Genomic DNA, 14,431 nt, shown 5'->3' on the forward strand with positions numbered 1-14,431 from the left:
CAAAACTCTCTTTGCTAACTAGATTTAGAATTAGATGCCTACATCTAAATAGTTCCTCCAAAGATACAGAAACTGTCCTGTCAACTGTATAAATTTGATTGAATTCTTAGTATGATATAAGTGATCACATAAAATACTGTTTCCAGCTGTACGGTTATTGTAATAGTAATTTGTATTTTCAAATCAGTAGGTTCTTTCTTGCTATGTACTCAAGAAAAAAAATAAAACAATAAAAATAAAAAAATTCTGCTGTACACTGATCATCATTAAGCAAATTAATTTCAGAAACAAAATTTAAGAGTCAAATTGTTGGTCTAGTGAAATCTGAGATAAATGCTTTACGTTTTGCATGTACTGCGGGTATCAAATATTATGCAGCTGATCCATACACATTTAAATATATATTCAGGATTAATGTTATGCCAAAAAATCTTAGGAATAGAACCATCACACAGAACTTTTTGTTTTATTATTTGTACTAAAACCTGTCTTCTAATTTAACTATGATGGCTGCATTTACATAATTAGCAGTTCTTTTATTTGTTTCATAAAAAACTCTAATCATATTGTGCATTAACCTTTTATTGGTAGTTCAAACATACATGTACATAAATATTTAATTAGCAGCAACAGTCTGATCAATCCAGGATCTGAGAACTGTGACACGAGCGTAAACTCCAGGGGATGATGTGGAGCAGGTGGAACTTCCCCAGGACACAATTCCGGCCAGAGTCCAAGCTCCATTTCTTTGGCATACAAGAGGTCCACCAGAGTCACCCTGAAGGCAAAATGGATTAGTTAGTAGATAATAAAGTCAAAAATTATAAGAAGTAAACATATCTATGTATCGAAAATGAATTTGGCATGTACTTTTTTTTTTAATATGAATATTCCTCTTTTTAATATAGTCTAATCTAAATACAATCTTGCTAATGCACATACAATAAGGTCCAGAAATATTTTGAAACTGACACAATTGTCATCCTTTTGGCCCTGTACACCACCACAATGGATTTGATAAAAAAATGTTGCATGAAATGTTTAGGAATTGCAACCATTTCCATACACAGTCCCATCTTTTAGGGGCTTTAATGTAGTTGGACAAATTAACATAATCATAAATACTATGGAGAATTCTTTGTGGTCAATGACTGCTTGAAGTCTCGAATGCATGGATATCACCAAATGCTGTTTTTTTTCCTTTATGATGCTTTGCTAGGCCTTTACTGCAGCTGTATTCAGTAGTTGTTTGTCTGTGTGTGTTTCTGCCTTAAGTTTTGTCTTCAGCAAGAGGAATGCATGCTTAATCAGGTAGAGAACCGGTGATTGACTCGGCCATTGCAGAATATTCCCCTTCTTTGCCTTAAAAAATTCCTAGGCTGCATTTGCAGAATGTTTTTGTCATTGTCCATCTGTAATGTGAATCGTCGTCCTATTAACTTTGCTGAATTTGACTGAATATGAGCAGACAATATATCCCTATACTCTTCAGAATTCATCTGGTTGCTTCTCTCTTCTGTCACATCATCATTAAACACTAGTGACCCAGTGCCACTGGAAGTCATGCATGCCCATGCTATGCCACAGTAGTTTACAAATTATGTGGTATGCTTTGGATCACGAACCATTCCAAGCTTTTTCCATACTTTTTTCATCCCATCGTTATGGTACAGGTTGATCATAGTTTCATCTGTCCACAGAATGCTGTTCCAGAACTGGGTTGGTTGTTTTAGGTGTTTTTTGGGAAGTCTAATCTAACCTTTATATGCTTTTGAAGTGTTTGCAACTTGTGGTGAACCCTCTGTATTTGCTCTCATGAAGTCTTCTCTTTATGGTAGACTTGGATAATAATATGCTTACATCCTGAAGAGTGTTCTTCACTTGGCTGGATGCTGTGAATGGGTTTTTATCTACCTTGAAAAATAAGGGGGCTACATATTAAATAGCTGTAATTCCTTAACCCTTCCTCAAATTAAAGCTGAGAGGCTGCACTTGAAGCCAATATTCTAACCGTATAAGAATAGGTAAACTGTGGTACAGTTTGACCCACCTTTCCTTGTACATAACATTTTTGTGAGTTTTCTTATAATCTGTTGTGTGTTTGTGCTGTTTTATGGTTACATTAACAATGTTATTATTTAAAAACAAAACAACAACAACAAAAAAACAGTGTACCATGCAGGAGGAGGCTCCAGAAGCTCCAGCACAAACCATGGTGCTCAGGATTTTGCTTCCCCAGTATCTCTGGCAGTCACTGTTGTTTAGAAGAGGCAGAGCCACCTGTTGCAGTTTGGTTGGAGTAACACGTGCTAGAGAAACCAAAAATACTTTAGGGTTAGTTGTGACTTTGCAATAATAAAAAGCAAAAGCACACAAGCCAGAGGATAACAACATGTATCTTAAATTATGTTCACTAAATTATTACTGAAAATGTCTAATGAAAACTCAAAAACAAATAATTATTGCAGAAAAAAATAAAAAAGGATACACACAATTTAATAATGCCACTATTAAAGTGAAACTGTCACCTCTGGGATTTACACACAACCTGATAGATAACCAAGATGTAGCTACAGGTCATTCAATTTCTTTACTTTACATTTTAACTTACATTGTTATGTGAATAAAAAAAATGCTATATTAATTTGGATGATTAGGCTCAAAAACAATGAAATGCATATGAACAATGTCTCCTCTTACTTGCTCACTCCATTTATGGAAAGTGGGGAGCAAATAAAACAGCATTGGAGACATTAGGATACCAAATAAACCAGTGCTCTACAGTTCAAAGTACCATTGGCCACTTTTTCCCCACTAAAATGTAGGATAGCTAAGCAGTAAAGTTTTTTAGGGGTGCACTATGTAGTAACCTCCCCCCTTAAGCACCAACCCCCAGAAATTAACAACAATCTCCCAACTGTGCACTCTAACAAGGGGATAATACAACAGAGCTAATACAATTAGCTCTTTATTACAATTCAAAAATATATCCAAAGCATAAACCAATAATAGACAAGTAGCAGAGAAAAAAAGTGCCAACAATACATGAGGTGGGGGAGGTAGAAAAGAAGAAAAAGTCACATAAAAAACGCCAAACAAGCTGGGCATATTTTAGTAACAACTACACTGTCACATGCATAAAAATATACATAATTACCACAGATTTTACCTATCTAGGGGAGTAAGGCTATTTAAGCTGCTGTCTATTCTCAGTACACTCTTGCTCCTTGTTTTTTGCTCTACATAACTTTAAAGAGTAATCCAGATGTGGACCCCTTGCTCAATGTGCCTAGAGAGATATCAGCTATGCCTCACTGATGATGCCTAACAAAGTTAAAATGATCGTTTGGGGTTGCAGTGTCTCTTGTGTAGAGGGAATTTGATCTCTCAACCGTGAACAAAAGTCCAGAGTGGACAAACCAACCAACCCAGAGCTAAGAGAAAATATAGCAAAGCCAAATCAGAAAATTATTACTTTCCCTGTCGGTGTGATCCCATATTCATAAAAACCACAACCAGCAGTAGCACTACACTGGGACAGCCCTACATAGAGGCCATGTGGTGATTGGAAGGTATATTATATGAAATATGTATCCTGCCATGATTTGTTCTTATGGAATGGTAATTTGCTTACATGCAGCATCAATATATCCCCATCCAGTGGTGACACATCTCTCTCCACCATTGAAAGCATCAGCACTTGCAGCAATACACACTGGAGAAACACGATTGTTTAAAGTAGCAGCACTGGACAGTTTCACCAGAGTGATGTCATTGGTTATGGTCAAAGAGTTGTAGGTGGGGTGTCTTAAAACCTGATGCAAAAATAGAAATGGTTACACTTTAAACATATATTAAAGAGCCGACCCATCCTAGGATGACTGTTCTGTCCTGTTTTTAACGACCTCCTACTTTAATCTGTACGTTGTGCTATCTCAATCACAAACATGAATAAAACCCAGCACTAATTGCATCCCCTGCAATCTATTCCAAGAGAACATAAAACAGATAAAAGAGCAAGGGGTACTTCTATACAGCTGGCTTGGTACTTCCATTTAAAGAAAGCTTTTTCCATGTGGCCATAGCCATTTGCTTTTATCTGCAATGTAAAATAAATAACAACTATATTTCTACAACATATTTCATTTATAAGCATCAGTACAAATAAGATGGGACATTCAATTAAATACAATTACAAATAGATTGTGTAAATCTACATCTATGATATTTTTCCACATGAAAAATATTTTAATTAAAAGTATAGCAATGAGTTCTAATTGTGTAAATTATATTTTGATCACACCACAAATACTTTTCTGCATATATGAACACAAAATAGATGAGAACACACTGAAATTATCTCTTCAGTTGTTTTCATAGAGAATAAGAAAAATATATTACATAAAATCTAATAGACAGATGCATATCTAAGCAATCCACATAGGTGTACAGAGACACTAAGCAAAATATTAAGTAGAAAAAAACATTCATACACAAAAACCAGCACAGAGACAAATTACAAATACATAGAGAGTTACAGAAATATTTTTGAAGGTTTTTTTTAAATTGCAGTTTAATCAGGACTTAGCATATTAAGCAAATAAATAATCTAGCAGAAATTGTGCATTTGTAAAACTTTGCAATTGTGTCTCGCAGTCTATTTTCAATTGATCATGCACTGTTAATTAGACTTGTGTAATCAAATTGGTTCTTCTGAATCACATCAGCAGATACAAAAGCATTTTTGTGATGGAAGAATTTAGTTCATGCAGCTATTCTGCTTGGCTGAATTTCACTGCCAAAAAAAATCGAGAATGCTATTTGGGCAGCCAAAACATCAGGAAAAATTAAAACTATGGCTGTGCTTACATACAAAATTCTTTTCAATATTGGAATGCTTGCCATTCCAATTCCGAGTTGCCACAATTACATTATGAAATATATCTGGATTTTAAAAAAATTGACTGATTTAATATTTTTAATTTTGCTATCTTGTTTAAAGAAAATGCTAAACACATTGAATTGCCTCCTTTAAGGGAAATCAGAATTAGTGCTGCTAATCCCATTGCCCTGAAGCTGAATACTGATAATAGTGGTAGTATCAGAGGTGGTGGAGCAGTGGTGGAGGAAGTGTCAGCAATCCTCTTGAAAAAGGTATAGGTGTTCAGACTCTAGGAGGTAATGGCACTACTGATGATGGTGGACTGGAGAACTCAACCCCTTCCCCTAACTCCCCCCCCCCCCCACCCCCCCCCCAAAAAAAAAAAAAAATTCTTGTAACAACTGTATATCCCAGTATAACAACTGTAAAACCTTTTAATAACTGTATATCCCTTCAAGGGCCCCTGACAGTAGTAGCTAGCTAAACCTAGTCTCACACTAGAATCAATGATCTTGTCTAACTCACATTTTTGCATATTTCAGCAAGGGTAAAGTACACAGTGTCACTGCTGTCTACAAAGTGTCAATCATCATTTAAAATTATGCTTGGGAGAATAGATTGTTTTACTACTCCCCCTATTTCCCTCTATTTCCCTCAACTGGTCAGTTGTCACTTGATTGGCACTCAAAATCAAAAACCAAAAAATAACTTATTCAGCTGGGTAATCAGAATTTCAGACAATCACCCAATGGCCTGAGTCCAACACAACTGTAGTTCAGATGGAAATGAATCTCCAAATCTACTGTTATTGTCTCAATATAAACCCTAAAAATATGCACACTTACAGTTCTTTATTGGAATATGCACAAGGAAGCAAAAATATGTTGTGCAATCATTCGGATGCATAGTTGGTATAATTTAGGAGATATTAGTAAGAAGAAATGTAAAAATAAGTATTGTAAAAAGCAGGACAATTTTGAATTATACATTTTATGTAAACATATTTTAGGCCCTAGTTCCAAAGCAAAATAAGATAGGAAGATATTGAAAGGTAATTCTGTCTATTTGACTGTCTGTATTCTAGCATGTATTTTATGTATTTTACATAGCGTAATTACATATAGTTTACTGTTTCTCTTAAACATGTGTGACAATTTAATTGTGTGTCTTTTGTTAAAGTTGCCTAGATTCTCTTGTAATGGCACACGCTAAACCTAGCTTGAGATCTGTGCAGGGCCAACCAAATGGCAAGCTACTTGAGATGTTGTCCAGCCTCAGTATTCTCTTGCACCCTGTTTTTTGGGGTCTTTTTTAGAAATTGGTTACAAAGAAAATGAATCACTCAGACTGTAAATAAATGTACACTTGCTATAGACCTAATTATATAACATTTTTGTACATCAACAAAATATGCATACAAAAAGTGGATTATACATATATTTATATTACCTTGGAAATAGTCTTGGTCTGGATGGCTTCAGCAGAAGAAGACTGATCATATTCACCCAGAATGACACGGTGGGCAGTTCTGTAAAGACACAAAATAATAAAAAAAAACATTTTTAACAATTCTTACTATAGTGATCATGATTTTGTTTCTTCTTTTAATACGATTTTTGCATTTAGTTATCTCATTCAGAATTATCACAAGTGCCTATTGAAAACATAAAGATTGTATAATGAATGACACTGAAGTTAATTATGAACTCAGCTTGGTAAAAGTCCAGTAGCAAATAAAGTGAAAGAGACACATTTTGGTAAAGAACCTCAAGAAAATAAGAAGGTATTATTGAGGTTAGTTGTATTGTGGGGCCATTTAAAAGGCAAATACTCAAAATTATGTTCCTTTTCGTCTTATTTAGTGTTAACTGCAATCGTTTATAGACCAATTGGTAATCATGATAGTGGCTTTCACTATTGTTGGCAATTATTGTTTACTCCTCTACTATGACATTTAACAGCAATCACTGGCAATTGGTGGTTGTCATGTGTTTTAACATCTCCCAGAGATTATTAATAGGAGACATTGAGCAATAACAGGGTTATTCACTTGTTGTGGTTTGTGGTTTTGGATGAATTACTTTGCGCAATTCAAAGTGTTTCACAATCCCTACTGTGTTAAACTTTCAGGAGAACCTAGAGGGCTGCTGACTATGAGCTTCAAAGAGCATCAAGATGGCTACCAGTCTTGTGTCCTGGTGTAACCTAGTTACACTAACAATAGACATCACCTAGTTAAAATAACAATAGACACCATCAAACCCACATATATTTGCAAGCATTTACAACCAACCCTTTTGTTTTGTACAGCTATACTTTAGATTATTAGCTGCTTCTGGTATATTGGCAGAGATATTTCCTAACAGGTAACCCAAATGACAATCATTCAAAGTGTAGCAAAAGATAATGTTTAATAAAAAGATGTTAAAGAAAATATAACAAATATGAATACACATATTCTAGCTAAACACTTGTATTACTAACTAGACAATTATCCTTTGCAGTACTAATATATTTTCCACGACTGCAGTTAAAACATATCAAAGGCTATCCAAGCCATTTAATTTATACACAAGTATAAAAAATATATAGAAATTATACAGCTTTATACTTTACATCTCAGTATCTTAGATAATATGGAGATAAAGGTTTCTGCTGCTCTGTATAGTTCAAACTTCATATCCCAAATATGGGACTAGAGCATACACTAGTAGCCTGATAATTAAATAGGCTGCAAGGACCTGTGGAGGCATTTGTGCCTTGTTTGCTACATGCTTCTTTCCCCAAAGCACTCCAAAAACCTACTGTAAACCTACACAAAACAGCTTCACTATAACCTTAATAATATGCCACTCCTTCCTGCCTATGTAGGGACACATCAACCTGCCTCCTGACTCTGAACTGGCTAAAATGGTTTGTTAATTAACCTTTTATGTGCATAAAACTGGCATTTATGCAGGGAATATCTATTAAATGTTGAACTAAAAACGTTTGGAGTTATGTAGAGACTCGGACCTACTAATAACCACAATTCATCCAATAGCAGTAAGGACTTGGGATAGCAACTGATATCACTAACAAGTTTAATTAGATTACAACCAGCACCATGTTTACAAGAAAGACAACAACAAGGGCCGTGGACTACATGGGAGACTTAAAGCAGTGGCAGAACAACCCATTTGGAGTAGTCTGGAAGCCCTCTCTTGGAAAAATGGGACAAGGCAGGGATGGTGAAGTAAGTGAACACACAAAATGGAACTCAATACATTTAACTTACGTTGAACCACATATTTAGAAAACTACTTTAAGTAACTTTGGGCTGTATCCACTGAGTCTCAGAGCCCATTTCAGCCATATTAAAGCCACTATAGTATTTAGGAGGAGTCTGATCACTAGTTCCCCACATTAGTAAGTAGCCTCCACTTGTTGACCACATTAAAATATAATAACTCTTACCCTCTGGCCATAGATAAAGTACCCTATATAGTGTGATTGGTTGCTTGCACAGGTCCGTACTGTCACTTGTTGACTTGTGATCACTATACAAGCAAATATGTGTATAAAACTTTGTGTGAGTTTCAATAAAGATGTAATTGTTATAAAAGTAGGGTTCTTTTCCTTGGATGACATTAACATATAGGGCAGTGGTTCCCAACCCAGTCCTCAAGTATCCCCTAAAAGACCAGGATTTAAGTATTACTCAATTGTGTCTAAGGTGTTTTGGGGAAAAAAACAAAAACACTTTAGACACAGCAGGGTAATCCCTAAATCATGGACTGGTAGGGAGTACTTGAGGACTGGGTTGGGAACTCCTGATATAGATTATACCATGGCATATTATAATCTGCTCTTGTTTTATTTGCATTTAAATAAAAAAAAGCTATATGTTGGTACACTACATTAATAAAAATAAAAAAAGCTACTTGTCAATGCACCACAACTACATATGCAGTGCACATTCTTTAATATGTTTGTTAATATTGTCTTCATTATGCATTACAATCTTTATTTTTCATAGAAATTAAGACTTAATATTTGTAATGTTTTTGCTACTTGACACAAAGCTGCATATATTTTACATGTGATATTTTACAGCTATATTAAATAACTACTCACGTTACACTGCAGTGAGCGGCAGTCACAACCCACAATGAATTAATCAGTGAACCACCACAGAAATGGAATCCATTGGATTGCTGTAGGCAAAAACAAGTACAATGGCATTGTTTCATTGTTTACATTTAGATTTTAATTTTAAATTTTTTTTATTATTTCTTATAAATTTTTTTCCTTCAATTATAGGTTAAAAACCATGGTGTCATTAATCAAATTTTTTTTTTTAATCAAATGAAGTGGAACCCAGTGCTGTCTGGAGGGATAAAGAATGAAAACTGGTTTAATTTATTGATTAAGTTACCCTTGCCAATATGTGCTATCTATGGCCTTGTTGAAATTTTTATGGATAAGCTTATCAAATGATTTTATACTTTTAAAAATATTTGATCAAAATATTAAATGAAATATCAAAAAATGTACCACACATAAAAATATGGTAATATATAAACAAAATACAAAAAAGTATTATTATATTTATATTAATATTTTATTTCTAAATATTGAATTATTTTAAAAGTGTATTCAAAAATATTCACTTTTTCACCTGTAATTTATAAACGTTTTAATGATTATGGACATTTTAATATTGTAAATTGTTAAATGTAGGCTGGATCTTAAAAAGGATTTTAACATGTATAGCTTGGAGAAAAGACGAGACAGGGAGGATATGAGAGAAACATTTAAATACATAAAGGGAATCAACACAGTAAAGGAAGGGACCATATTTAAAAGAAGAAAAACTACCACAACAAGAGGACATAGTCTTAAATAAGAGGGACAAAGGTTTAAAAAGAATATCAGGAAGTATTACTTTACTGAGAGAGTAGTGGGTGCATGGAATAGCCTTCCAGCTGAAGTGGTAGAGGTTAACACAGTGAAGGAGTTTAAGCATGCATAAGAGTACCCGAGCTTTAAGATAAGACCAGGGAATTAAAGTATTTAAAAAACTGGGCAGACTAGATGGGCCGAATGGTTCTTATCTGCCGTCACATTCTAAGTTTCTATGTTTCTATGAGTACCATTCTAATTAAAATTCAAATATCTTTGATATTTCTATTTAGAACATCGTAGTTTTGTTAGGATAGATTGTGCAACTGTCTTTTACATTTGAAAGAAGATATGTAATTGTAAATGTAAATGTAAATGCATTTTGAGATATAATATTTTATTTTATAACTCACAACAACATCATCTGTCTTTTTTGTCATACCTGCAGAGACACTTGCCATGGCCAGGATCCAGAAACTGCATTCTCACCATTTACAATCCTGGCATATCCAGAAATCACTGGCTTAATAGCAGGGACACCACAACCTGCAAGGTAATGTAAAGAGAAAAATAGCAACATTTGAAAGAATTTTGAAATAAATACAGTGCCCTCATAAAATATTGAGTTACACTTACCATAGGTGCTGCCCAAAAGAGCAAGGCAGGACAGGATCCAGAAGAGAGTCATGTTGCTGAAATTTTATTGTAAGAAAAATACCAAGACAATGGGGAATATATATAGTGAAACCACCAATCACAATTCGGCTTTATATTTAGAAGCGGAGCTCCAGATGTGTACATTCATGTTACATACAACTTTATGTAAACATATTATCTGGAGACCTTGAGAATATATTACATAATTCTTCAGCTAAATTTCTAAGTAAAGGATGTGGACTTAACAGCTGGTAATCTGTTTCCATTTTGACACATAATCTATTTGCATTTCGAAATAAAATTTATATATATAGTTAATACAATGTTAAACAAAAATATGCACACCAGTATACAACAACAAAAGATGCAAAGTCAGTAAACCCCTCATGGACAGCCGTTTCATTGTTAATGCAAATCATCAGCATGACGTTGGTTACTGGTTTGCTTATTGAGGAAAGCTCGAGGGGATCGAACTGAAACATTGACTATATTTCCACGACAACCAGCACTTCTGTTCCGGTCCTTCCTGCCAATTTTCACTGCTTGGAACAGCAGCCCACGGACCCGGCCTTTAGCGTCTCCGACCCAGCTCCCGTTTCGAGAGACACCGGCTTCTGGCTACGAGACCCGGCATGCTTATTTATGTAAACGTGGGAACCCATTTGCGGTGTTCCCACGTTCGGGTCTACCAAACACGAGGATTGGCTCCCATTACATCCGCATACACGTGTACCGTTTGTTTGCTTTCGTTTAAACATTCCTATGTTTAATACTCATGTTCACAGATTTCCGCTTGTTCCCATACAGCCTGTTCATTCACTTATCCTTTTCATTCGTCTGGTTCAAGCTGTACGTTTGTTTACTTTGTCCCGTTTGTACGTTGTTTGAATCATGCATTCATTTGTTTAAATCTCAATCTACCTAGATGCTGACACTTAAAATAGCACTATAGGGTCAGGAACACAAACATATATTTCTGACCCTATAGTGTTAAAATCACCATCTATTCCCCTTGGCCCCATCTTCAATCCCTAAATATAGTAAAATCTTACTTGTATTCAAGCCTGGAGCTGCTGTTTTCCCCTGTTTTCCTCAGAGCAGCAAGCTGCCTGCTGACATCATCAGAAGTGTTGTTCTGAGCCAATCACAATGCTTCCCCAAAAGATTGGCTGAGACTGTGAAGGAGGCAGATCAGGGGCAGAGCCAGCACAAGTCAAACACAGCCCTGGCCAATCAGCATCTCCTCATAGAAATGAATTGAATCAATGAATCTCTATGAGTAAAGTTCAGTGTCTGCATGCAGAGGGAGGAGATACTATATGTTGTGATTCAAACTAGGCCAGACTGAGACAGGAAGCAGCTCTAGCAGCCATCTAAGGAGTGGTAAGTAAAGTTATCACTAGGCTGTAATGTAAACACTGCATTTTCTCTAAAAACACAGTGTTTACAGCAAAACGCCTGAGGAGAATGATTCTACTCACCAGAACAAATGCAATAAGCTGTAGTTGTTCTGGTGACTATAGTGTCCTTTTAAGCTTTCGTTTAAAACCGTTCGGTTGGGCTTCTCCTAATTTCACAGTTCGTATGTTTTGTAAGCCATAATGCTTGGTACCGGGTTCACTGTTTGTTTCAGCAGGCGCTGAATTTCACCCCATTCTTGCAGGCTTTTCTGTTCATTTTTTCCTGCACTTATTAATACATTTGTGGTTTGGTTAAATAAACTTGCTTTTTGCGGTTTTTCCGCTCACTACCTTCATCTGGGTGTTTCATTGTTGTTCACAGTTCAGTACTTTACCAATGTTCTTAAATATACTGCACAATTTAAATTCACATATCCATTCGTGAGGATTTATGCGCACTAGGCTATATAGTCTATTATAAAATTGGTACAGTTCATCTGGGATTCCTGTTCACGATTTAATAGCACAAGGTTGTCACATGCACCTGTTTATAATAACGCTAGGTTAAACACTATTTCAGTGCACAAGTCTTTTCTACATATCTATTTTCCTATCTCGCTACTCACTTTGTTCTCCCATTATACCACGTACTCTAAGTGCCCATATCAATTAGTAGCAAACTGACTGGAGAAACCAAGAAGAGCGGTGTTCCTCCAGCAATTTTGTTTCAGGTATTTTATTCCTTACATTTATATTTTCGTTAAACACATATATTAATGCCTCACTCTGCCTTTATGTTTACACGTTGTGCTTATTTAGGCATTTCATCAAACCCATGTTAGGTCCTCAATACGTTTACGTTGATACAGTGACTTCTGTAGTACTATCTGCTTTCTAGCTTTTACAATTACTCCATTAGGCCGCTGGTAATTCATTAATTGGGTTTCCTATTCATTACTGTGGCGACCCATTAGTGGGATTACAGTACACCCAGTTTCTAATTATACCATGCGGTGTTTAATATCATCTCTTAAATATTGTATCTTCCAGGTATAATCCGTCCAGGCATGGGCGTCCGCATGACTTTTTCTGGGGGGCGGGATCATAATTGTAATTACATCCATGCTTGGTCTCTTTCTGACAGTGTCATGAAAGGGAAGGGGCATAGTCATTATCACATAAAGCCAGGCTGAATAGTGTTTTCACAACTATGGTGTCAGGAATACATGTTTGTATTCCTGACACTATAGTGTTCCTTTAAGCAAATTAAGGGAACATTCTGGTCACCATAACAACTTCATCTAAATGAAAATGCTATGATGCCAGGAAGCCCCTGGGTGCTCTCTTTCCTTTAAGGGGTTAAACCGCTCTCAAATGGTTTAACCCCAAAGGCTTCCTCCAGCTCCAGATCTCCAGGTCGCTCAGTGTTATTCGGCTTCTGAAACGGAGTGTCAGGAAGTGCAGATTGACGTCAGGCATGGGTGCTACAGATTGGCTAGAGTGGTCGGTTGACGCTCTAAGCCAATCGCTAGTTCCCAGTTCATAAATATATTTTACATTTTTATGAATAGGAAGCTACTGATTGGCTTAGAGTGCCAGCTGACCACTCTAGCCAATCAGCGACACCCTTACCCAGCGGCACTCTGTGCTTCCTGACACTCAGTAAATAATAGTGAACAAATTAACACTGATATTTTTTTTACCTGGGATGAGAAGGTCCAAAGTTTCCCTGCCAGGCCCAGGTACCAACGCCTTATGATGTGGTGTCCAGAATAAAGTGGAGGGTTCACTTCACTTGCCCTTCCTGCTCCAATCTCCTTTTCTTCTCCTTCTTTTGATGTCTTCTCTCCTCCTTGGCTCCTTCTGCTCCTTTACCTTTCTGCTACTTTCTGCTTATTTTGCTCCCCCTTCTGCTCCTTTCTCTTTCTGATCCCTTTTATTCTCCTTCTCCTACTTTACCTTTGTGCTCCTTCTGATTCTTTACTGCTCATTGCAGACTCTTCCTTCTCCTTGCAGACCCTTCCTGCTCCTTGCTGACCCTTCCTGCTCCTTGCTGACCCTTCCTGCTAATTTCTGCTGCTTCTCCTACTTTATGTTTCTGCTCCTTCTGCCCCTTCTAGCTCATTGCTAACCCTTTCTGCTCCTTGATGTCCCTTTCTGCTCCTTTCTGTTCCTTCTCCTACTTCACCTTTGTGCTACTTCTGTCCCTTCCTGCTCCTTGCTGACCCTTCCTGCTTCCTGCTGATCCTTCCCCCTCATTTCTGTTCCTTTGTGCTCCTTCTCCTACTTTACCTTTTGTGTTCCTTGATGTGCCTTCTAGCTCCTTGTTGCCCCTTTCTGCTCCTTGATGTCCCTTCCTGCTCATTTCTGTTCCTTCTCCTACTTTACCGTTGTGCTCCTTCTGTCCCTTCCTGCTCCTTGCTGCCCTTTCCAGCTCCTTGCTGACCCTTTCTGCCCCTTCCTGCTTATTGCCTACCCTTCCTGCTCCTTGCTGACCCTTTCTGCTTCTTGCTGACCCTTCCTGCTCCATGCTGACCCTTCTTTCTCTGTGCTGACCCTTCCTGCTCCTTGCAGACCCTTTCTGCTCCTTGCGGCTCATGTCTGTTCC

General features: G+C 36.7%; 1 protein-coding gene across 1 annotated transcript; it reads right to left on the reverse strand.

Annotated features, from left to right (window-relative positions):
* Window positions 1-566: 566 nt before the first annotated feature.
* On the reverse strand, window positions 567-10,501 carry LOC134579153 (chymotrypsinogen A-like). The gene is made up of 7 exons (XM_063438338.1): window positions 10,403-10,501; window positions 10,209-10,312; window positions 8,999-9,078; window positions 6,332-6,410; window positions 3,635-3,815; window positions 2,176-2,309; window positions 567-778 (listed from the first exon to the last, which is right to left on the reverse strand). The coding sequence occupies exons 1-7, from the start codon at window positions 10,452-10,454 to the stop codon at window positions 617-619; spliced, it is 792 nt and encodes a 263-aa protein (XP_063294408.1). The 5' UTR covers window positions 10,455-10,501; the 3' UTR covers window positions 567-616.
* Window positions 10,502-14,431: the final 3,930 nt, after the last annotated feature.

Source organism: Pelobates fuscus, chromosome 12, assembly GCF_036172605.1.
Source record: "Pelobates fuscus isolate aPelFus1 chromosome 12, aPelFus1.pri, whole genome shotgun sequence".
Lineage (NCBI taxonomy): Eukaryota > Metazoa > Chordata > Amphibia > Anura > Pelobatidae > Pelobates > Pelobates fuscus.

Bases quoted from the DNA above. Each gene is read 5' to 3' on its own strand.
- LOC134579153 (XM_063438338.1), bottom strand. From the start codon at position 10,454: ATGACTCTCTTCTGGATCCTGTCCTGCCTTGCTCTTTTGGGCAGCACC. The intron at 10,313-10,402 runs GTAAGTGTAACT...ATTACCTTGCAG, and splicing joins TCTTTTGGGCAGCACCTATG to GTTGTGGTGTCCCTGCTATT. The intron at 779-2,175 runs GTACACTGTTTT...TTTTGCCTTCAG, and splicing joins CTGGAGCCTCCTCCTGCATG to GGTGACTCTGGTGGACCTCT.